The 26145-nt window shown below is 36.4% G+C and overlaps 1 protein-coding gene across 1 annotated transcript in view; it reads right to left on the bottom strand.

Annotated features, from left to right (window-relative positions):
- The window catches only part of Ankfn1 (ankyrin repeat and fibronectin type III domain containing 1), a 241402-nt gene that overhangs the window by 81410 nt on the left and 133847 nt on the right, over window positions 1-26145 (bottom strand). The window contains exon 7 of the mRNA XM_048366617.1: window positions 1718-1815. Within this exon, the coding sequence (XP_048222574.1) occupies window positions 1718-1815 (98 nt within the window). The remainder of the gene's footprint in view (window positions 1-1717; window positions 1816-26145) is intronic.

The raw sequence follows: 26145 nt of genomic DNA on the forward strand, positions 1-26145 counted from the left end.
CTCATCACTAATTAAACACAGAAAAGGCTGGTAGTGGCACAATGGTAAAGTGTTAGCAAAAGGAACCTGGGGATAGCACCCAGGCCCAGAGTTCAAGCCGACAGGCAAAAAATAAAATAAAATAAAATTAAGAAGTTGTTTTCTTTCGCTGATAATCCTTTAAAATGTTTTGTGTGGTTTTATTTTGTGCTTTGAGGTTTTTCTCTCCTTTTTTCTTTTGAAACCAAAAGGGCATTTGAGAAAGTATCATTTGATGAAGCATTGCTTGCAAAAATTGTTAAAATGGTGTTTGAAGTTAAAAAAACAACAACTCATGTCTTTGCTAGGGATTTAATAACATTGCCCTTAGTATATTATGAAGTCAGTTTTTTTTTCTCACATTGAAAATGGGTTTCTATGCGCTGCAAAGTTATAGGGATTATGCAGAAGTGTAAATCTACTTCCAGGCTTTTATATGATTAGGATAATGTCTGCATCACTCTCATTGGATGGCCAAGTGGAAAAAGTTAATCCCTATAAAAATTAGTTCAGATATTAGAGAAATCCTCTATGGAGAGTTTTCCATTTTTATTGACATATCACTTTTTCTTTTCAGAAATGGAAATTCCCTAAGGTTCCTTCTGGCCTTCTTCCATCATATGAGCCAGAGGGTTGGAATCACTCTTCTGCTGATAGTATCTCTGGGGGCCACCCACTCAGGGGTTTGTTTGCTCTGGTAATCCACAATTCTGGCCCCTGGTGTAGACATGTGATTAGAACTAAAAGTCAGGATGCTTGGTGGTGACCTAGCCACCAAGAATTCTACTAGAATACACTGGTTCAAACTTGAAAAGATGCAGCCTAATGCAGCTTCTAAATTCAGGTTTCAGGATTATATATTACAGATAACTGTTTTAATTGACTTGTCTTAAGAAAACAACAAGAGAACTATCTGTCTACTTATCACATATGAAAGTCTGAAGAATTTATTTGAGTTGACTAAAAAGTTAAGTTTACTTTAAAAAGATTTTGATTAAATTTTTTACATTTGTATTATAACTGAGGATAATATGGGACTAATTTCAGGTTGAACTGATTTATTAGGTATTTTTATTTTTGTTTTTCATAACTTCATATGGTTCCTCATTCCATAAATAGTGTTTGAGTTTAGATTGGTTAAACAAATAAACATGGTTTGTTCTAGTTTTTCATTCACAGTTTAGGTTACTGAGAAATGTATTTCCACCATACATAATTTCTTTTTATGTATAAGCAGATTTAGACAGTTTTTTTCTTTTTAATCAAGGGAAAAGGATATCTCTCAGGAAATTGTGTGACTCCAATTGGTGACTGATCTCAGCTGAGACTGTGGGGGTGAGGGCTCGATTAGGCTGTTATTTTTACCATCAGACAGGGAGTCAAAATTGGATCTCTCAGAGCCTTTGATCCCCTGCAGATTAGACTGTGATCCAGAAAGCAGCAGCTTTCAAGGCTTGCATGAGGCCAGTCTTTTTCTGATCTCTTTAGAACATGGCAGCTTACAAAGTGGTTCATGCTGTCTGCTTACTCCTTTGTGAAGTTCAGATTATGGATACCAGACATATCACATTTAATGAGTGGCAGTTGTTGCCACAGGGCTGGGTGTTGACTGTTGTTTCCAGAGTAGGCTTTTGCTACCAAGTATCTCAGTGCAGACATCAGTGACAGGGAATGGCAAGTGTGCCAGGAGGACATTTACCGTTGTAAGTCCTGTGATTGTGCATCTCAGGGTCTGCAGGTTATCCAGGATGATTTCTCCAGCCAAAGGAGAAAAGTTTTTTGACATGCTCCATTCCACTGGAGGGGTAGGGGAGAAAGAGATGATAAATTTAGTCATGTCAAGAAAGTTCCTTATAGTTTGTAATTATTCCCTCCCTCCCTCCCTTCTTCCCTCCCTCCCTCCCCCTTCTCTTTCTCTCCCTCTTTCTTTCTCTCCCTCCCTCCCTCTCTCTCTTTCTTCTTCTTCTTTCTTTCTTTCTTTCTTTCTCTTTCTTTCTTTCTTTCTTTCTTTCTTTCTTTCTTTCTTTCTTTCTTTCTTTCTTTCTTTCTTTCTTTCTTCTTTCTTTCTTTCTTTCTTTCTTTCTTTCTTTCTTTCCTTCCCTCCCTCCCTTCCTCCCTTCCTTCCTTGTGTTGGTCACAGGGCTTGAATTTAGGGTCCCTGAGGTGGGTTTTTCTTTTTCCCCCTCAAGGCTAGCACTCTTCCACTTGAGCCACAGTTCCACTTCTGGCGTGTGTGTGTTTAATTGGAGATAAGAGTCTGGTGGATTTCTTGCCTGCTATCACTTGGAACCGTGATCCTCAGATCTCAGCCTCCTGATTAGGATTCCAGGCATGAGTTACCAGTGCCCAGCAGACTAGCTTGTAATTCTTAGAAACAATGTTTCTTTATTTCCTTTTTGTTTCACTAGCACATCTCACAATATTCTTAGGATTTCAAGTCAATTCCCAAGTTCATTTTTCTTACAAGTTTAAGTTTATTTTTTAAAAGAAGAGCCCCAAAGTAACAATTCAGTTGTCATTAATGCATCTTATGCATTTTTTAACCTTGGCAAGTATAATTTACAATACAATATAGGTTAATTTTTGTGATGTTCTTTTTTTTTTGCAGTATTGGGATTTGAACTTGGGCCCTGGGCCTCTTTTTTGTCCTGTTCTTATTGTGAGATGAGTTATATGTTAAATACAATTATACATTGCTTAATAATGATAAGAAATAAATCATTTGAAAATGTTTTTCTTGTACAAACATCATAGAGTGTACTTACACAAACTAAGTCAGGTGCTATGTCACTATATATTCAGTCCATTGTTCATTAAATGTTCTTAAATGCATGACAATATAGCTTGGTATATTAGACTATTCTGTGTGTGTATGACACATAGACACTTAGCCATGTTATATACAATGTTTTGTTGTATATATAGGATAAACAACTTACAGCATATGAGAAGTGAAGGGTACATTAGGGGATTACATTCTTTTTCCTTTCTAAATCTGTGTTCTGCTTCATCATTCTACTAAAAATGTTCTTTTAAGGTTCCAGTTCATCCCAAGTAAAGAAGATTCTTTGTTTTCTCTCCCCATCATTGACACTTTCTCCTGGAAACACACTCTTCCTTCTGTGTTTCATATACTGTTCCCTTCTCCTTTTCTCCTTCCCCTCCCCGATAACTTCTTTGAAGCTTTTTTATTGGCTTCTCTTCAGAACCAGTATCTAAGAGTTGGTGGGTGACCTGTGCAATGCGTTTCTTCTATGACATGAACCCCAAGATGGGTGTTCATTCATACTTAAACCGTCCAAGTTCGGACACCTCATTTTTTCTGTAAGACCATGTTTTGTTTTTTTTTCATAACAATTTCCATTGGTCCAAAGAGCCATGGCCAGCAAAAGTAAATTGTGCATCAAGGAAATATGTTTCTTAAGTAATTGTTTATACATGGTGGGTTTTTAAGGCAAGCTTCAGTGAAGCAGGAGCTTAAGGAGCTGAAGTCACATAAACCAGTAGCCATGTTTTGTTTCTGAACCTATGGTTGAAAGCTAGAGTCCATAAAATTTAAGGTATATTCTTTATGACACTTCAATATTTCATAATTGTGTCAAATCATCTCCAGATTTTGCTGCTTTCTTGAGTCATTCTTTCTTTTCTTTTGAGCCAGTGCCTTACCCCCTCTCTTCCTCTTCCTCATGCCCCTGCAAATCCCATTTGCTTTTTCTTTCTTTCCTTGTTTCTTTCTTCTCTCTCTCTCTCTCCACCTCCCTTCACCCCCATTCCTCTCTCCTTCTTTCCTTTGAAATTTCTGTCCTAAAATTAGGCAACAGCCTCTTTTGGGGCCATCTGCCATTTTTTGTCTCCTCTAGATTTTGCAGCACTCTTTCCAATTTTAATTGTACCCTTTCTTTACTTCTCCTGATCGTTGCACATTTCTTTTTAAGTTCTTCTTCCCTTTAGTTTCCTAGTGCCTTCTTTCCCCTTAGTTGTGGTATATCTTGGGAGTTTTCTTGGTTGGATCTCTCTTTTTCCCCACTCATTTTGTTGTTCCCGTTGTTGATCTTAGCTTTTATGTCTTCAGCAATGAGTCTTTAAAACCTCTGATTCTAGGTATAGCTTCTCTTGAGTTCTAATTTCTTCCTGTAAATCTCCACTTGTGTGCCTCCCACTCAATGTGACTATTCTCTAAGTACTTCTTTAACCAAAAGAATGTTTTCTCAATGTTAGCTAATAGTACTTCCATATATCTAGTCACTCAACAAAAAATCTCAGAGCATACTTGCCTCCTCTTTTCCCCTTTTTTAGAATCAGTTGATCACTAAACCTAATAGTTGATACTTCTGAAGTGCTGCTTGTAACATCTCCCTCACTCCCACTGCAGTAATCATAGAACAGGCTTTTAACATCACAAGTATCAACTCACAATAGCTTCCTAATTGATTTTTCGGCTTATCTCCTCATCCTTATATATAGCCTTCTTACTTTAGTTCGAATCACAGTTTAAAATGCAGACCTAATTATTTCATCCCTTTACCTAAAGTCTCCTCACAGTATCTAGTTGCTTTGAGAACAACATGGAATCATAACAAGCCATTCAAGGGCATTCATGACTAGTGTTAATCCTATACTACTATTCTCATCTCTTGATTTGCTAGAAGAAAGCCTTTTTGCTGTAAGTCCCCATTACCTGATTATTTTGTGTCCTTTTTGTTCTCTGTGTCTTTTACTTATCTTCAAACTTCTGCTAAGTGAAATTCTATAAGACCTAGCAAAGTCAACTGTAATTTTCTCAGAACTATATACACCTGTTTTTGTTCTTCCTAAGTCCTTTATTCATATAAAATAAGATTTATTACACTGTATTATGTTTTATGACATTGGCTTTTTCTCTTGTTAGATTGTTATAAATTTGATAATCGAAGAAGTGTCATTATTTATTTTATCTCCAGTAATGTTTTAAGTATTTGACCATATCTGATTGTATTTGTGTGTGTGCACGTGTGTCATGTTTGAAAATCCCATAAAGGACTCTAATGTGGTGATTATTTTTCTTCAGTGAGAATCTTCTCTAGCTTTCTGCCTTTGAAGCTCTTAGTTATGTTACAAAATTTAATTATAATCAAATGATTAAGATTATGTGTTAACTCTCAAGTCATTTCTTATCTCCTTATAGTACATATTCTAAAACATCTCTCTTTTTTTTTCACTTTTGTGGTTCTGAGATTTTAAGTCAGTTTCTCATGTTTGCTAGGTGAGCACTCTACCACTTGAACCATGCCCTAGCTAAAGTATATATCTCTATTTTGCTATAGTATTTAGGTAATCTGTGCATAAGTGTATAGTTTTCAAAATGTTTATGATTTTTATGAGCTGTTTTCTCTTAAAGAGTCATAGTTTCTAAGAGTCTAATTAGGGGTATTTGTAAGCAGAGAATAATATTTGTACCTGATTCTAGCTAAGAAGGGGAAAAGAATGATTGAAGGAGTCATTGTAAGCAAAACAAATTAAAACAAAGTAGAAAATGTACAAGGGCATTTACAAAGAACAAAAGATACAAGAACACAGTAGAAGAAAAAAAAATCCTCATTGCCATTGACAATGCAAGATTGATTGATTATTTGATTTTTTTTTTTTTGCCAGTCCTCGGGCTTGAACTCAGGGCCTGAGCACTGTCCCTGGCTTCTTTTTGCTCAAAGCTAGCACTCGTAACACTTGAGCCACAGAGCCACTTCTGGCTTTTTCTATATATGTGGTGCTGAGGAATTGAACCCAGGGCTTCATATGTACGAGACGAGCACTTTACCACTAGGCCATATTCCCAGCCCAAGATTGATTGATTGTTGTAGCGAAATCCCAGGTGGAAGGTTTACAATCAAGGGTTAATGACTGCAGTCTAAGAATTCAGGATGACTTCCCAAAGCAGAGCAAAGATTAGTGGGAATAATACCAGATAATTTGACAAATGATTAATAAGAAGTTTAAAATTTTGGGAGAAAACACAATTCATTTTTGAATAAAAATGCTAATGTTCTATTGAAATGTCTGCAAAGTATACTTCAGGTGGAAAAACAGAGCTTTTTGAAAAACAGAACAAATATAGCAACAGGTTTGTAAGGAGCTATGGTTCTATTATAGGAGTTGGTCTTTGAGATTGTAAGTCTAATTTGATCTCAGAAACATCTGAATTTCAGAGGGGCAGGGGCCTAGAGAAAGAGAAGGAAACCATTCTTCTTGTTGGAATGGCCAATTTGAGCTACCAACAGTGCTTTCTTTTCGTGTACTTCTGTGGGTTGGAAGACTCCTTTCGACAGCAAGCTGCACAGAGACAAAAGATGCTCTGGTCATTTAAAGAATAAACATGGACCAGTGAGCAGGAGTCACGTGAGAGGGCAATTTTAGCAAGGCAATCTAACATGCTGTTTCTGCAAAGTTGTTTGAAGGTAGTTTAAAGACGTCATAGTAAAACCTTGAGAAAATCAGTTATGAGCTTGACCTCAGTCCCTGAAGGGTAAGAACTATGCATATGACTTTGAAACTATATATGACTTTTAATTTTAAGATGAAGATCAGAGAAACTGTTTTTACTTACATTTGAGAATTAGAAGCAGGGTTTAGTTATATGGTGGTCCCTAGCAGTTAAAAATTAGTAAGAAAGGTAACAGATATGACCGCAGTGTTATTGTTCCTTAAAATCTGGCTCTGGATCAAACTGTGATTCACTGTATTTGTATCAAATAACTGCATATTGTAAATGGGACGCTTTGTTACTTTAGCAGATACTTAATTTTTATCTAAGATGCAAAAATAGTCATTTGGGCAGAGCTATAGTTTGGATATAGTATATGCCTTTTGAAACTCATGCTTAACTTGGCCGTAGGGAGGTAGGGCCCTTAAGAGGTGATGAAATTGTTAAGAGGGGTTAATTTGTTTCTCATAGCAGTAGAGACTACATTAGGCACCATAAGAATGTATTGTCCATAAAACAAGGCAGCTCCTTGTGTTTGGTCTCTGCTGCACATTCATGCTTGCCCTTCTTCTTGATGCCTGTTGAAGAAACATGAAGTCTAGCTGGTATCATGCACTTGGGCTTCCTAGCCTCAGAACCACAGGCTAAGGCAAATCTTTTTCTTTTATAAATTTCCCAGTCTGGGATTTTTGTAATAGCACCAGAAAATTGAGGCAGGTAGGAAAGTTCTAGCTTCAAACCACCAGTACACATGATGGTAACTACATAAAGCACAGTTTGGAAACTTAAGCAGAAAAAGAGTGCTTGATGATCTTTCTTGATTACCTGAAGCCTATAATGTGATGGGAAGTATACTACAGCATCAGTGAAAAGAGTAGAAAAATTATAGCTAGAGGTTTTCTGGTGCACAAGCAGAGAATTCAGGTGAATCTGAAGCCTGTGAGTATGGAATTGTGTATTGCATACTCTCCACTTAGGTACTAACACTTTTTGAGTCTTAGTTTAGCTTCTTGAGAGGAGAATAGGATGAAGTAAAAGTGTGTTTGTGTGCACAAGCACACACACACACAGCGGTAATACTGAGTTAAATTCCTTTCAGTTAATTACCTCACATATACCTCCATTTGTGCAGATTATTCTTAAAGTCTCAAGTGCCTCCAGACACAGAGTTATCTGATCCCATTTGCAGCCTTGAAAAGAGTATATTGTAACAGTTGCATTCTCTCTTCTAGTTCAGTCAGGTCTCACCCACACCCTTAGCCTTATCCATGACTTGACCTCAGACCCATTGCTTATGCTGTTTGATCTATTTCTCTGCCTTCCTCTTTCCCCAGAGCTTCTACTTTGAACTAAAAGTTCCCTCTCTACTGTATTTTCTCTAATTTTTCAAGGGCAGCACTCTTGACAGTTTTCTTGTAGTAGTTTTTATATCTTCTGCATTGTGCTTACTTGCTTCATTGTTATGTGTTTTTAGTTTTTAAGAGTTCTGTCTCTATAGTTTGAAAGCTTCTTGAGGGAAGGGACTATGTATGTTCCAAAGCCACCCATTTTAGACTCGGGTGCACAGAATGCAAAATACTTGAGGTTTAAAGCAGACAGAAGTCTGATATTGTTATGTAGAGAATAAAAAAAAATCATGTCAGAATAGAGAAAAAAACACTAAAAAAGAGAATATAATTTGCTTGTGCTGCTCAGTTAGGGGTTGAGATTGTGATTAATCCTTGTCTTCTACATTACACAATCCTGGAATCTTCAGTCATCCATATTGCCTTTTAGAAACCAGAAAAACACAAGTGCATTTCCGATTTTCTATCAGCTTTCTATGGAACCAAAACAGCATTCTTACTAGTCACATTCACCCTGGCGCCTTAGCTAATGAATGGAATTTGGCTAGACTGGCCAGCTCAGCACCAGAGCATTATGAAATCTTCCTTTGAGCCATTGAAATATGCATTTCTAACCTTCCAGGCCAATCATAGCTCAAGAGGAACAGAGAGGGAGGGAAGGACACACTGGCCAGGAGACCAAGACAGATCAAATGCAGTCATTTCTAGCGATGAGAAGAAGTCTCTTCCTGCTACATGAACCCACTCAACACTTGTGGCTTTTAAATTGGGAACTGACATGAAAATTCGTAGGCTGGGAATTCTGTTTAACTCTGGCAGGATGGAGATTGGGGCTGCTTGCATTTTTTATTTTAAATTCCCTTGGTAGTCGTAGGAGCAGGGGCATGCATTACTTTCAAACAAGAATCTTTATTGTTTGCATAGCACACAGCCATCTAGTTAATTAGAAAAACATTTTCTCTAAATTAAATTTCCTTAGAAAAACAATGATATAAATTAAGGGCAAAGATTTTTATTTGACACTAGAAAACATTTTCTTGTACCTACTACTTTTAAGAGATTCAAGTGAAGTTAGAATTGGAGAACAATATAGATTTATTGTATTATATGTCTTTTTTTGTTATTCACAAAATGGTCAGAGTATCTGCATACATTATGCATTCTTTATTTTTTTTTCTTATGACATACATATAAGCAGATGTAGTTTGGGAGCAGATAAGTCTAAATGTTCAAGTTTTTGATGCTGATGCATGCCGGCAGATACAAAAAAGGTATACTTTACTATACCAGTCATTTGCTTCCTAATTTCCCTCTTAATTAATTATTATATGACCTTTTCCTGTATTTATTCATTTTTCTTTATCCCCTCGGATCTCCAAGTGAAAGTTATTATTTTTAATTATTCTTACTATTTCTTATGGCATACTCTCTTTCCATGCTTACAATGAAATGTTCGTTAGATAGATACTTGTCCTCCAGAGGCCTAGCTGCTGCCAGCGTTAATGTCTGTGATGATTTACAGTTTACCTCATGTACTTCTTTGAACATTTAACTTAGGGGTTCCTTGTGACAGAACTTCTTAGTTGTTATCTGAAGTTTTGGGATGAGGAAATCTGAACAATCTGTACTAGTAGAAGTTCTGGAACCACAGATCAAAGAGAACTCACTTTTTTATTTACTTTAAGAAAATACTTGAAAAAAAATCTTGGCTTTGTGGATTTATTTCGAATTTTCTTAGGAGTTTGAACCAAGAGTCAAAAAGACTTCAGGTGGATCACAAGGTATGAATTACAAAGTCTACTCATCATGTCTTATCTAAGATCCTGTAATATAATGGTGTGACATTTAGAGGTAGCACAGATAGGGAGATCGAGGAAGGGAGAACTTGCTGTAGATCCACCCTCTGATGGGATGTGTGAGATAAAGGGCTACAGTATATGAAAATGGTTAAAATTTCAGAAGTTTTGTCAACATGGCCATCAATAAAAATGAAGTTGTATAAGTATGAAGTTAAGTGAACTGTATAAAAAACAGTAAATACTCAAAACTAATTGTTCTCTATTTTACTGCATCTTACTATGATTTATACTTGAGCTTATAGACATCTGTTGTATTTAAATGATGGAAATAGTATGCAGTGCTGTACTATTATTGTGTCTCTGCTTAGTGACATCATGTTGGGATTTTGAAACTGGCCATGATGGGAATATTTACACTATAGAAATTAGCGGAAGATAAAATTCTACAGCTTGATTTATTATTTTATGAATTGTCTAGATTGAATATCACTAAACTGCCATTTCATAAGTCAAACTTGCCCAAGCCTGGCTCTGTATGTCTCAAGAGCTAAGGACAGTTTTGTGTTTTTGCTTTTTAAAAGGATTGTAAAAACAAAGCCAAACAAAATGCATAATCTCCAAGAAGAATATGTGACAGAAACAATGTGTGGCCCTTTATAAGATAAATTTTCTGACTACTAGTTTCATCTTAAGAAAGTGATTGATAGATAATGGTTTAATAACATGTCCATGTCTCATCTGAGGAACTCAGCCCAGGTGATAAACCTGGGCTCGGTCATAGTTACCTATGAATGTAGGTTTCAGAGCAAACAAAAAGCCTTAACTTAGATTTCATGTTTTAGGATAAAAAAGAAAGTAATAGAGGAAATAATAATAATGCAATTATAATTAATATTTTTGGTAGATATTGTAAATTTCCCCCCAAATTGAGAAGTTACAATATCATTGATGAACAAGTAGAATTTCAACATGTCTTTATTGGTTCATTTTAAGCTGTCTAATTACCTTTAAGTAAATGAAATAACCAACACTTAAATAAAAATTGTACTTGTCCATTAATTATGACTAAGCATTTTGGGAGAATCAATACATTATAAGATACAATAAAGAACATTGTACATTTTATTATTTGAAAATTTCGTTATCCTTTCAGCAAGGTTTAGAATAGATTTATATTTTTCCCCTCATAAGACTAGTTGAACATTTATTTCACTGAATATATGCTAGGCGATTGCTCAGGCTATCCCAGCATGCATGCATCTGAGGGCTTAAATTTCTTAGGCAACATTTCTTAGGTAACATTCTGATAGTAGGAGTCAAGATGCTTCACTATGTTTAGGAGGCTGGAGTGTAATTAGGAGGAAATCTGGACAAAAGCTCATTTAGCAGTAAATTCATCACCTAAGAAGTCTGAACAGCAAAGGACCCAGAGTCTCTGCATCAGTTCCTTTTGCCTAAGTCAGTGATGGCTCAGAAACTAACAGAATAAGGACCGAAAGATGAGCATCAGTAAGCTTGACTGAGCAGCATGGCAGAGTCAGTGGCTGAAACATGAATTTCAAAGCAGATTGTAGGATATGCTCATTCACTATTTCTGATAGCATGAACAACATTCATGCTGAAACAAATGATCTGGAGTTCATTATTATTGTTTCATTTTGTTATATTTACAGTAATGTTTATCATTATACACTGCTATATATTTTATGTCATGGTTATCTAGGCTTCATGAAAAGGCTTCATGTTTGAGAACACTGAGGATTACAAATAGGCACATAATTCACCAATCTAGATAGACTCTTCCACTTTTTTGTTTTTCTTGGAACACTGCTATGTCCTTGAGTTGTAAGATGTCCAGTTAGATAGTCACTTGTTTAGTCTTTATTGTTCTTTTTTCTTTTTCCTCTGGTCCTAGGGCTTGAACTCTGGGCTTAGACATTGTTCCTAGGCATTTTGTTATAGATTGGTGTTTTACCACTTGAGACACAGCCACACTTACTTTTTAGTGATTAGTTGGGGATAAGAGTCTCAGGGACTTCCCTGAGCAGGCTAGCTTCAAACCACAATCCTCAGATCTCAGCCTCCTGTGTAGGTAGGATTATAAGAGTTACATGTGGCTTAGGTTTTTTTTTTTTTTTTTTTTTTTTTTTTTTTGAGAAATGGGATGATTTTTGGTCATTAAAGCAGTATAAGCTTTTAAAGGACTGAAATGGATGTAACTGAACAATAGCAGGGGCTAATTAGAGTTCCTTGTGCTGGGCTATTGTCCCACTCCTAAATGGGAGACAAGATCCTAAGCTGTACCTTTTCCTGGGGTGAGAGCCCTTGTCCTGTTTTAGACGTTTTAACAGAGAGAAACCCTCTCAGGCAGCAAGGGGAGTGCTCTGGCAAGCTATATTACATTTCTGAAGAATATGGAACAAGGAGAGCACAGAATTGGTCATCTAGTTTATACACACAAGCTCCAAGATATGTGGCCAATTCGCAGCTTTCTAAATCTTGTTGGAAGTACTCATAGAAATAAATAACCAGCTTCAGAGGTCAAAGCAAAAACATCCCCACTTGGCTGTCAGATGATGAGCTTTAGAGAAAGGCACTCTATTTGGATTTAGTTTCACTAAACTAAATTTAATTTCACTACTATATCCACTTAAAAGATTCAATTTATAACTTTGAGAAACTAATTAAACTCCCTGAGGACAGGATTTATACAAAACATCCACTCCACTTCCTCTAGTAGAATTATGGAACATGTGCTCAGATGACAGGGTTTGACTTATCTGTGGACCTTGGTAGATGGAGGACAATCTTCCTAGCTCCATTAGCTCCTGTAAGCTGCAAAATAAGACTTCATTGGACATTTCTGATCTTTATTTTATATAATTCCCTCCCTTTACCATGTGCTTTGGGAAGGAAGCACAAATATACCAGCATCTTTTATAGATATATAGATATTTTCCTAATTTCTCCCAACAAAAATATTCAGCATTTTGTTGTTGTTGGTTGTGGGGCTTGAGTTCTGGGCCTAGGCACTGTCCCTGAGTGCTTCAGCCCAAGGCTAGTGCTCTTCTTGAGTCACAGCTCCACTTCTGGTTTTCTGGTGGTTAATTGGAGATCAGAGTCTCGGACTTTACTACCCAGGCTGGCTTTGGACCCAATCCTCAGACCTCAGCATCCTGAGTAGCTAGGATTACAGGCATGAGCCACTGGTGCCCAGTAATTTTCAGCTTTTATTATCATTTTCATAAGGTATACTAAGTTTTTCATTAAGTACTTATTTAACAAAAGTGGCAATCATTTCTTACTGAGTCGGATAATGACCTCAAACTTCCTGCAAAGCCCTGAAGATCTAGGCCTTCTTGTCCTCAAGCTTTGATTTCATGCTACTTACTTGTTTTCTTTCTGGTTGTTAGACTGTCAAATTTGTCAGGCTCCTTCCTCTGACAGGAAATTTACACGTATTGTTCATTTTGCAGGAAATGTTATTTCTCTGTCCTTTTGATGTTCATTTAACTAGTTTTTGTCTTCTTCTGTTTTCTTCAACAATCAATATTAGTGTCTTTTTTGCACATGGTTCTTCTCTGGCCCCCAAAACAACCTTAAGATTCTGGTCTCTTCGAGCAGCAAATGCTATTCCTTTAGAACAGACTGTTCTTATGCAGATAGCTCTAATTCTGTGAGGCCACATTGTCTCCATCACTTAGCATGTGTTACAGCATATAGCAGGCTAAGAAATACTAATTTAATATATATGACTTTTATCAGTTGATATTAAAATTAACTTCATTTAAAAATTATATTGTATACATTTTAAAATACAGCATAGTAATTTTAATAAATATACATAGTGAAATGATTACTACAGTCAAGCCAGTTAACATAATCTTCATTTTTTAAAGTTATACTTTTTTGTGAAAGAATCTATTCTCTTAGAAAATTTCCAGTATATTAATTATTAATTATAATCATAATGCTGAACATTATGGCTCTAAAGTAATTTATCTTAAGTAACTACAACTTTGACCTACATCTTGCCATTTTTCCACCTCTGGTCCAATGATCTCTGTAATCACTTCATTCCATTTTCCTACATGAACTTACTTTTTAGGTTCTATGTATGAGAGAGTATTTTTACTTGAGTATCAGGCTTATTTCATTTAGCATAATATCTTCTAGGTCCTTCCACGTTGTTGCAAATGACAGTGTTAAGCAAGATTGTGGAGCTATGGAAAGAGAAATGACATGGTCCCTGGCTTCATCTACTCTGGTCAGAAATCTAATCCAATGAAAGGCTCAGGCTCCTTCAACTTTAGAAAGTCATCCTCTCTACTCCCCAGTAGTTTCCATCCTTCTTTCTTAATTAATTCTCTGTATTTCATACTACAGTGATTGATGCGTATATTTTTCAAATATAACCTTTACAATCTATTTCAAATTAGTCTCTACATAATTTCTTTACATCCATTACTATCATCAACCTCACCAAAGCCACTGACGTTTTACATCTGTACTCTTTTTTTAAAAAAATTAAATGTTTTTCTTTATTGTCAAAGTGTGGTACAGCGGGGTTATAGATTCATATGTAAGGCAGTGAGTACATTTCTTGTTCAACTTGTTACCTCCTCCCTCATTTTTCCCCCACCTCTCCCTTCCCCATTACAGAAGTTTTGTAGTAGAACTGATATCTGCCTCTGTTCATTCCCCAACTAGCTCACTGAAGATAGAAGGATCATGTTAAAGCATAAATCACACCACAGTACTTTTCTACATAGAAATCTTATAATAGTTCCCTGATTTACTTTGAATAAAATTCAAACTTCTTAACAGAGTCTACAATGGGGGACTAGCAAATTGAACTTTTGACTAAACCCAGCCTATTTAATTTTGTACAGCCTGTGAGTTTTTATTTTTACACTGGAAGCAAAATAAAAATAATTCATAAGGTATGAAAGTTATATTTTAACTTGAATGTTCATAAATAACATTTATATTAGAATACAGTCTCATTCAATTATTTACATATCATCTCAATGGCAGAATTGAAGAGCTGCAGTAGAGAACACATGGCCTGCAAAGGCTAAAATATTTTCTAACTCTTTACAGAAAAAGTTAACTAGTGCTAGGCCTACACGGCAGTGATGAACTGGCTCTTTCTTCACTTCTGGTTTCTTTCCATTCTACCCATTTTTCTTCCCTCTGAACTTTGTTTCTCACATGTACCAAGCTATTTTTATCAAGCTCATTCTTATCTGGTACTTTAGTATATCATCTTACTTTTATTTTTTAAAGAATTTTTTCTACCTGCAATTGTTTTTTTTTTAAATTTTGTTCCTTACTTGTTTATCTAAGAAAATATGTTCCTTAGATTTTTTTTTTATCCCCTCACCCAGTAGTGTCTCCAGGACCCAGAAGAAGTTTTACATTTTAGGTATACAAAAGGAATTTTTTTTATCTTCCCTGTAAATTCTTGTCTGCTTCACTTTTGTCACCCCCACCTTGTTAGTGGCCAACAAAGTGGTATATGTAGAATAAAAGTTCCAAAAATAGCTGTTGAATGATAAAATGCCAGTCGCTTTCTCATGCTGGGAAGAAAATAAAACAAAACCAAAAATACTTGTTGCCAGCTAGACTTTAAGAAACTAAATGTGTGTAGCATCCTTTTTGCCTTATTTGCACTTTGCTATTGAGGAACATTTTAAGGAGAAGGAAGCCATTGATTCTGGCATAATCTCTGGGGAAAAGGAAGGTCAAGTGATCTAATGAAGGTATTTCAGGTGACTACGAAGTTGGGTCAGATGTTTTCTGATCATGAGAATGAACCACCAGCAAGAATGGAGTTGGCAATTTTCATAAGATACCCTTTAAAATATGGAATGTGTATAATGTTACAAAATTAGAATCAATAAGAAAATCATGAATTAAAACATATAATAACTCATAGGAAACTAGACGGTTTTGGAAGAACATATATTGATAGTTATTGATGCTTTACTTATAAATGTTTCACTTGATGCTAATAGCAATCCATTATGGTAGGTAAGATTTTCCTTATTTTATAAATGAGTAAATTGAGACCCTAGACTTTTAGACAACTTTTCTGAGTCTGTAATGTCTATTCATGAAAAGTTCTGGTTTAGACTCCTTTCATCATCTTCTCAGTTGCACATGGGGAGAAGGTGATAAACGGACTAATAACTGATTGAGTTTTTTTTTTTTTATACTAGAGATAGCTCCAGCTGTGAACAACCTACAGGATACATTTGTCAATACTATGTGAACCTAAGGTAGGGGTTCTTGGCTGATGCCGCTGCCCTCTTTTCAAAGGGCCAGTACTGTAATTTCTTTGTCATGGTTTCAAAAGGGAGAGCGGGCTGGGGGAGGTGATCACAATGCACAACAGTACTGCACTTATGTGGGGGGAATGTGAGTCTCATGAAGGTGCCTTGTGTTTCCATGACAACTACAAGCAGTGATGGTGGTCAGGGTAACTCATGATTTTTTTCCCCCAAAAAATAAATAGCAATGAAAACAGTCACAGAAGATGTGTGGATATTGCTAGCTCATAACTTGAACCTGGTTTATGTTATACAACTATACTTATGCCAAGTCCTCCACTTCCACTGTCCAGTAGCCTACTCTAAGCACTCCCAGTTCTGAACAAGCCTCCTGTCTTTTATTCCATCTGTTTCTCCTCTAGCTAGAGATGTACAGGCTTAGGTGGGTGGTAGACCTGGGAAGGAACTATCTCTAAATCAGGAATAGTTGCCCAGAATCTAAAGATACTTGAATGAGACTAAAAATAAGAAAGACCAGCTTGGGGCAGCCAACTACTGTCTTCTTCCCTTTGTGTCCCACTAAGGTAATGTGGTGTTTGGGGCTCTTTGCATGTGTATTTGTTTTCACATTCTACTGTAAATTACTCAACAAGGTGCCTTATTGATCCTGAAAATTCATTCTTTAGATTTTCTCATCAAGGCAACAAGTTGCCTTCCATAGCTTCTTAGGAAGACAAATAGCTTTTTTTTTTTCTTTTCCCAATTTGGGGCTGTGCTTGTATACAGGACATTAGTCTGCTTGACATTGAGGCACAAATCCCAGTATGTTCACATGGGAGTTCTTTTTTGGAGGGTCTCAAATAGACTTTAAGAGATCAAAGAAAACTTCATGTCAAAAGCAACATATGTGCATGTTTTCTCAGATCCCTTTAGAAAGTTAAATGTCACAATGTACAATGTATCTCCTAGCAGGAGCTATTGCAAAGGCCTAGTTATTTTCTTGGGATAGTGCTGAAGTTACTTCTGTTGTATTTGTTGTTGCCTTTGGTTTCTGCATTTCTATTTACATGTGATGTTTCTAAATCTTCAACATTCACAAAACACATTTAAACTGGCTTAGGCCTAGATGTATATAATCTTTAACACTTTTATTTGTTCACTTGTCAGATTGGTCCATAAATGTCTTTTTCTTGGACCAATGACAAGTACTGGCATATAGCTGGTGACCAATAAGGATATACTGAATGAATGAATGCAGTAGTTTATTTGATAATGAAAAGGAAGAACAAGACTGATGTTTTGCAAACAGTTGAAAGAGGTCACCTACAGTGGGGAGGATGAAAGATGGGTGTGCTTCAGATCTTTAAAAGTCATTTGTTTTTCATCTCTTATAAGTTAACCAAGGTAGGATAATTATGTCATTGGCAATAATTAAATCTTAGGAATAATATACTTAACACTTACATAGAGGGAAAGAGAATTATTTGGACTTTTGGAAGGACATACTCATAATAATAGATTCTAAATAAATAAAATAAATTTATTGAATATGTATTTGTTTAATGTTCATCATCAAACAAAGTGCTTCATTTGGGATTAAATTCAATTTTAAGTCTAAGTGCTGATTGCCTATTGGTTTATCAGACTGACTGACATCCCACAAGAAACCGTAGACATTGGAAAGAGCATCCTGATTCTTGCTCTCAAGACAATTATCCAGTGAGAGAGAGAAAGAGACAAGGGAATGCAAGATTTATATAGAGAATGGTGGAATATACACTGTATGAGTCCTACGAAAGTGGCCAGCTCAGGATGGGGCCATTATGGTTACGGGTCCTTTCTGCATAGACTGGCCCCTGGTCAGAACCTTGAAAGTTGTGAAAGTAAGCTGATGGAATATGTTCCAGGAAGTAGTTGCTCTTTTTAAAGGCACAGGATCATAAGAGTAGTCAGAAAATTTCAAGGCATTTATGGGGAATAGAGGAAGAGGTGAGTGGAAAAGGGATGTGACTTTAGCTAGAGGCGAGATGGTATAGGACAGGTGCCATGATAAGCTGGCTTAAGAATATTTAAAATTACCTTAGCATAATTGAAAAACTAGGCCACAATATGATCAGATTTCCACTTTAGGAAATTCACTTATGTAACTTGTGGGAGAAAAATTAGAAAGAGGCAATATTGTCCAGTCAGGATAACCAGAAGACATTATTGCTGTGGTGTGGACAGTGATCAGGTCAGTGCTACCTCTACTTCTGTGAGGAAGAAGCTGCCTGATTTCCTCTTTGTTTTTGTTTTGCAGGTCCCAGGGCTTGAACTCTGGGTGTGGCCTCTGTCCCTGAGCTTCTTTTGTTCATGGCTAGCACTCTACCACTTGACCCACATCACTACTCCCATCTTTTTCTGAGTAGTATATTGGAGATAAGAGTCTCATGGACTTTTCTGTCCAGTCTGGCTTTGAACTGCAATTCTCAGTTCTCAGACTCCTGAGTAGCTAGGATTACAGTGTGAGCCACTGGTGCCCAGCTCTGATTTCCTCTTAACACCCTGTATCAACTTTTGCTGTCTCTTGAAGAATTTGTGAGTCAAAATTTTATGTAAACCCAAATATTTGATGCCACAAGCTCTCATTGACTTGAAAAGGACTGAAGTTCATCCACCTTTTTTTTAAACCTAAGAGCTATTAGCAATTCTGTATACTTAAAAATTTCCAAATCATATGTAATAGTCAAATAAAAATCATACTCTTTCTTCAGGTAAATGTGACTTGTCTCAGCTTAACTCAAAGTTCAGTTGCAAACTAATAAAACATTAGCATCTCATTTCTTGTTTAATATTTATGTAGCTGTTGCCATGTCACTTTTACACATTCAAAAATCAGGCTTGGTTGGATTTGAGGTGAGCTGAAATCCCCTTTGACAGTAGGTCTTTTGGGGTATGTTTTCATCCTTAAATAACTTTCCAAACAACACTAAGATAGTAGCAAGAGATCAAACAAATGTTCTCCTACAATGCAGGCGATGAAACAGTTATTTCCCCTGCAAGTTTTCTTCTTGCGGAGAAGAAATTAAATCAGCCTTATTAGTGATTGGTGCAAATATGCCAGTAGGCAAAGGCAGACACAAATCTAGTCTGGTGTGTACTCATACCATGGTTCCCTGTCAAGGAATCTGAGAGAAATGGGGAAAAGGGCAACTGAGAATTTTGAGAGGCTAGGACTGACAATTGTCTACCTTCCATTATGGGAGTAATATCTTACAGTTGCCTAACATCTTTTTTTTTTTTGTAATACTTTCTTCTGTATTTTGCTCTTTGATTTTCACAACACTGTTTTCTATATTGTACAGGTGAGGTCCCAGGCTTCACCAGCTAAAGTGACTATGATACCCTTGCCATCCACTTTAGGGAATAGTCTTCCATTTTTAAGTAGAACTTGAAAAACCTAATGGTGTTGGTTAAGGTTGAAATTGAGAACTTGGGGCAACGTAGTGGTCACTATCAAATAGTTTATTTCAAATCATTTTGAATGATTACATTTCACATGGAGATGTTCTCATCTAAGGATAGTAATCTTAGCACTCAGGAGAGAGGCAGGAGAATTGCAAATATGAGATCAACATGGACAACATAGTGAGATAGTCCTAAAAAATGTTCATCATCTTCATCTGCTTATGAATGCCTTTGCCATTTTACTTTTTTTTTGAGCTTTAAACAAGTAATAAGTATGTCTAGCAGCAGAAGTTTGCTTCAGAAGCATCTTCAAACATTGAAATAATGATTACTTAGTTATCTAAAATTTTAGTAGTATACAAAGAGAAGAAAGTTGAAAATATGAGTGAGTTGAGGGGAAGAAGTTTGACTGAATGTTGCCTGGGACTGAAAAGTGAAAAAGCAAAAGCTTATTTATTTTAATACTTACTGTATCCAAAAACCTAGTGTAGGGCTGGGGATATAGCCTAGTGGCAAGAGTGCCTGCCTCGGATACACGAGGCCCTAGGTTCAATTCCCCAGCACCACATATACAGAAAACGGCCAGAAGCAGCGCTGTGGCTCAAGTGGCAGAGTGCTAGCCTTGAGCGGGAAGAAGCCAGGGACAGTGCTCAGGCCCTGAGTCCAAGGCCCAGGACTGGCCAAAAAAAAAAAAAAAAAAAAAAAAATCTAGTGTAAAACTGCATGGCCTAGCAAGCCTACTGAAAACCAATTTGCAAGTAAGGCCAAATAGCACGTTTAATTGTTATAGATATAAATACACACAATGTGTTAGCAAGGTAGACTGTGCCCATGTTGCAAAAAAATTTACTTTTAAAATGAATAATTGCATTAATCACTGGAATTAGGAGATAAATGGTTTTAAATTGTATGTTAGCTTATAGTTCTTACAAAAAAGGTTTCATTTTCAGAAGACATTAGAAATAGTTGATTTTTTTCAGTGTGTTTTTTCCCTCCATCCATTTGTAAGGGATAAAATACAGTTTTGAAAGTAGTAAATTTGATGTCTTTCTTTAAAACAGGTGATAAACTACATCATACATGGAAAAATACAAATGTTAAAAAAGGTTATGTTCTTCCTTAGTGTGAATCTTTGAGGCTTCTACTATTACTTTTTTTTTGGCCAGTCCTGGGCCTTGGACTCAGGGCCTGAGCACCGTCCCTGGCTTCTTCCCACTCAAGGCTAGCACTCTGCCACCTGAGCCACAGCGCCCCCTCTGGCCGATTTTCATATATGTGGTGCTGGGGAATCGAACCCAGAGCCTCATGTGTAGGAGGCAAGCACTCTTGCCACTAGGCCATATTCCCAGCCCTACTATTACTTCTTGACCCTCCTTTTCCTGCTAGTTTCCATGTATCTAAGAAAATATATGCTGATGAACCAGGGTGCTGTTATGTTTCTTTGCAAGTAAAATGAGATATTGTCTGGTTAATTGGTTGTTAAATGATACAATAACTGAAAAGTCACTAGCATACTTTGGAAGTTAACTGAGCACAGGGACCCTAACCTGGACTGGAGTTAATGGTCTGACCCTAAAGCCTGGCATCAGAGTGACTGTAGAAGACCTGAAATTTTAGCAGAACTATTGTGTCTATAACACATTGTAGCAATGCTTTTTATTTTGTTTTTCCTTAGCACACAGAATGAGCCATTGAAGTGCTGAATTTACAAGGAGTATGAATCAAAGTGCTTTAAAATCAACCAAGGAAGTATGATGCCATTTTCTTCACATTGTCCTCCGTTTGTTGAGTCAGTATCATATTTTAATGAGAGGACAGAGGTTATGAAACAGTAAATAGATTCCTTCTGAGTCTCTTTCATTCTTTTATCCAGAGCCAACATCCATTACCTCAGATTCACATGAACTTCCCTGAATGATGATACCTTACTCACTGGAGCATCTCATTTACTAATAAGTAAGCCTAATCTTGCACTGTTGTGTCCAACTTCTAAAAGTACCTTCCTGGTTTCCTCTTCTGTCAAAATCTGAACGCAACTATCAGAGAGCGAAGTTAAACTTCTACTTAAAGATACATCCAATGACAAATTATGTCAAAATACGAATGATGGCAGGAGCATAATGACATGTCCTGGATCTTTTTTAGGTATTATATTTAATTTATTTACTTTGACAGTACTAGGGTTGGTACTCTGAGCCTTGTGCTTGCTAAGAAGGTGCTTTATCAATTGAACCCTTTTTAGTTATTTTCAGGAATTTCTCATGCTTTTGCCACAGTCTGGCTTCAGATTGTGGTTCTTCTGCCGAAGGTTATGAGTATCTGGGGTCATAGGCATATTATTGACTGAGATGGGAAGTCTCTTAACTTTTTGCCTGGGTTGGCCCTGAATTGTAACCCTTCCTATGTTTGCCTCTTGTGTAACTAAGATTACAAGCTGGAGTCAACTATACCCAACTCATTTGTTATGTTAATTAATTTCCCTGTATTATTTTCATTTTGTTAGAGAAAACAACATAATGTTAATTTCAACTACAGAATTTTCAAACCTTTTCTCTGCTGCACATTTAATGCATTTTGTGTGCTTATATGCACTGAACTCCCATTCACACATGCAAGGTTATGCCTACTAACCTATGTACCAGCTATAGTTTTACTTCCTTGGTACTCAAGAAAGTATATCAGAATGCAAGTAGGTGACAGTAATATATGGGTAATGTTGACTTCTTGTAAGGTTAAAAACAGAAGAATATTTTGCCACCTTACTAACTTCAAAATCAGCCATTTTAAGTGATTTGCTACATACCCCTGGGCTGATAATCACAAGGTTAATACAGACAACAAGGAAGCATCAGTCCTTAAAGAGGTACAGTTTAATTTTACTTCTTTGAATGGTAGCTGGAGTTACTTTAAGACAGCAGGGTTTCTAGTGCTCACCAGATTATATTTATTCATTGCCTCATTCATTTTTCATCCATCCATTCACCCATACAGTCATTTATTTATTCAATATAAATATGGGAGAAGTGAAAAGAAATGCCACACAGAGGGAACCAGAATAGTCTATAGTGCTAGGGCATGGGATATGATAAGGCCACTGAGGTAAGGGAAACTACTCTGAATACTGGCTACAGAATGCAGATGACAATTGGTAGCAGACAAAGCTGGAAGTATATGTTGGATAAGTTGTTGAAAGATGCTCTGCATGCTGAGGAATATAAATCCATCTAGTCACATGAAGGTAGTTATGCATAAGGCTAATTTTATCCACCCAAAGTACAGAATTCTGCCTCTTAAATTTATGTTACTTAATATTATGACCAGAGTTGTGGAGATCATGGTTGGTCAGTACTCCCATCAACTGACTGGGAGTTGGCCAGCTGACCTGGTGGGCTGGTTCCCAGGATCCACCCAGGTAAAAATACTGGGATCTAAGCACTGAGGTGTGAACCTCTGATGCTAGCAGAGGTAGTGAGGGCTTAAGATGCCCTTAGCATTGGCATGTTACTCTGAGATCAGAGTAGGGCCATACTTCTCCTTGAGAATTCTCAACTTCTGTAAACTCAAGAAATCTCACCCCAGTTCTACAAATTGCTTAGATTATGGGCATGCTACTTTAACCCCTAAACTTCCTAGCCAAGGCTTTAGACTTCCCTATGGATTCTGATGGTTTTACTTAGTAATTAGTATGCTATTGGAGAAATAATAATGAATTCTTTGTCAGGAGTCTTGAGATCCTTGTCCTGGCTGTGCCAATTCTTTTGTGTGATTACAACTGTCCAAAATTATGTGAGTTTGAGAAAATGTCTTTACATTTCTGAGGCTCATTTCTCTTTGGTTTTAAAGGAGTAGATTAGGCCAGATGATATCGGTTTTCTCTTTTAAGGTACAGGATCCATAGTTTTCTTTGCTTATTTATCCATCATTAATGTTTTCTATGACTCTTAGTGTCTTATAATTTTATGCTTTTAAAGATCTCATTACATTTTTAATTCTTTTCTAAAATTGCTTTACATTTTATTTAAATATTGTCCCTTTATACACCTGTACTATTCTTAGTGTTTTAAAATGAAGGTCATCTCTTAAGAATTTTTTTAAGTTCAATTATTTATTAAATTTCACTGGGTTTTCAGACAAATTAAGCAAAAGATCCACCAGGCAAAATCTTTATCCTCTATAAACTCAAACATCAAACCAACACAAAAACATTCCTTAGTTGTGTTAATTCTTTACCAAACAACAAAGAATTTGCCACCACAGTGCCAAATACACCCAACTGTTTAAATTAGGAAGAACAGAATTATTAGAAAATAAAGGGACAGCATGCCACTTAAAGGATACTTGTAGAACGCATATAATACTTATCACAAAAATTCCTCAGAAGTCTTGGGGAAGTTCTGGCAGACAATTTTTACTGGGTGATTATAACCATGCAGTAGACAGCATATTCTGATTCAAGTTGATCATCCTGAAGGAAAGATAAAACCTCTAGGACTAGCTTATTCTCTTATTTTCATGGACCAAGTATCTTTAGACCCATCTACCCAAAGAGCAAAATGAACATGGGCATTTGGAGAATTCTGGTAGGCTGTCAGTTATAACATAGAGCAAAAAAAGTGTGAAGTCTATATTTGGGATTTCAATGGTCAATAATGGCCTGGCCTTCTTTCTGCTTGATGGCTATTGTATTCCAAAGTTACTTTTTGAAATATATTATGTAACTAACTGTGGTTCCATTTTTCTGACAGAAGAAACATTGTCTTCCTATTAGAGAAAGAAATTGAGGCCCTAGGGATTAAGTAAATTGCTGGAGGTCACATAGCTATTAAGTAGAGGAATTGGGAAACAATTCACAAATGAGGAAATGAGTTGTGATTTCCTTGTTTAAAAAATAGAACCTGCCTTCCCTTATTTAAAGGAAAACAGCTATCTGAGAATAATTTGTCTTACTGGGAAGCCAGGGTTATGTATGCTATTTGAGTGCTATTTAAAGAGATGTTGCTTAATTTCTGTGAGGCTAGCCTCATGGAACAGTTACTGATCAGGATTTATTTAGTGTCCGCTAGAAGCAAGTTTTTAAATAAAAGAGACTACTCAGAACTGTTCTTTGTCCTAAGGCCTAGGAAATAATTCCTGTTTTGTTTTTAGATCCTGAAGTTCCTATCTACTCTGCCTTCCGTTCTTTACCCTCTGGTCTTTTAATGCTTGTTTTGTATGTAATGCCCCATACTTTTCGTTGTATTTAATAGAAGGAATATGGGAAAGTACATCTACTTCATCTTCCTGTAAGTGCATGTTGTCCTTGGATGAGATTTTAAAGAGTATTACAATCCAACTGCTTCATTGGAATATCATAGAATGGAGGAATAAATTGTAAGATTCAGACATAAAAGAATCTTAGCAGCATTTACCAGTTTGGTTTCTAAGTAACATGATCTCAGGACTTCCCACCAACTCCTAATGATTAGTCATTTTCAATGTCTGTAGTCAAAATCAGTTTAAAGGAGGAGAAGCTTTTGTTTTTGTGTCAATTTCTCTATCTCCATAGAACCTGCTATGCTAATCTTCTATTAGTTGATTTTCTTGCAACCAGAAAGGATGCCAGCATTGTACACCACATCATGCTTCTCTGTTTTGTCCTTGCTAACATTAATTTTTGAAATAGGTAACTGAAATAAAAGCTTTTATTAATTCAGTAATTTAAAATTGATGTCTCACATATGTCTTCATGTTTCCCCCACTGTAACTGTTATTTGGATATAGTTTATAATAAATAATTGAGTATTCCTTTCTTCCATCACTAGTATAATACAGAAAGTATCCCTGATGAGCCCACATAAAACATGCTTTCATTTTGACAAGTATCATTATCCTAATCCATCCAGCAATGAATACCTCTGTTAATTCATAACAGTAACTCAGTTTAATGAATGTCTCAAAGAAAGGAAATAGAAGTAATATGACTAACAAACACATACAAGGAGATAAAGCTTCTATAACCATCTTTAAAAATTTCCAAAGAGGGGCTGGGGATATGGCCTAGTGGCAAGAGAGCTTGCCTCATATACATGAGGCACTGGGTTCGATTCCCCAGCACCACATATACAGAAAAATGGCCAGAAGTGGCGCTGTGGCTCTAGTGGCAGAGTGCTAGCCTTGAGCAAAAAGAAGCCAGGGACAGTGCTCAGGCCCTGAGTTCAAGGCCCAGGACTGGCCAAAAAAAAAAAAACAAACAAATTTCCAAAGAGAACAATGGGCCAACTGATTGGCCAATATAAAAAACATGACTATTTATATATTTGTATTTTATAAAACTCTTCTAGAAAGTTTGTGTTGAACAAGCACAATAATTTCAGTCTGTGAAGAAAATATGTAAAAAATTGGTTGAAACCTGGTTCTAAGAGTCTTCCAATCTTTTGATACTGAACTATGCCACAGAAGTGATGTGCAATTAAATATAGATGGGAAGTCTTTGTAGTAGTGCCCTAAACTTTCTTCTGTTTTATTTGTATTTCTCAAATTTTGGCAGTTCTGAGTTGGCAGTTATTGGATTATTTTTAATTCAAGTCCAGGTTAAAGAAGTCATAATCAAGTACAAAGAATCTATTGATCGTTCTTATACTCTAGCTCACTACAGAACACGAAAAGCTTAAATATGTCTAATACGTTGTAAGTGCATGCTTTGGTCAACTAGCTATCAGCCTTCATCATTTACTAGATATTATACTTGGGCAACTTATTGGTTTCACTAACCTCAGTTTTCTTATCTGAAAATGAAGACAAGACTACATTCTACTTCCTAAGTT

This window comes from Perognathus longimembris, chromosome 17, assembly GCF_023159225.1.
Source record: "Perognathus longimembris pacificus isolate PPM17 chromosome 17, ASM2315922v1, whole genome shotgun sequence".
NCBI lineage: Eukaryota > Metazoa > Chordata > Mammalia > Rodentia > Heteromyidae > Perognathus > Perognathus longimembris.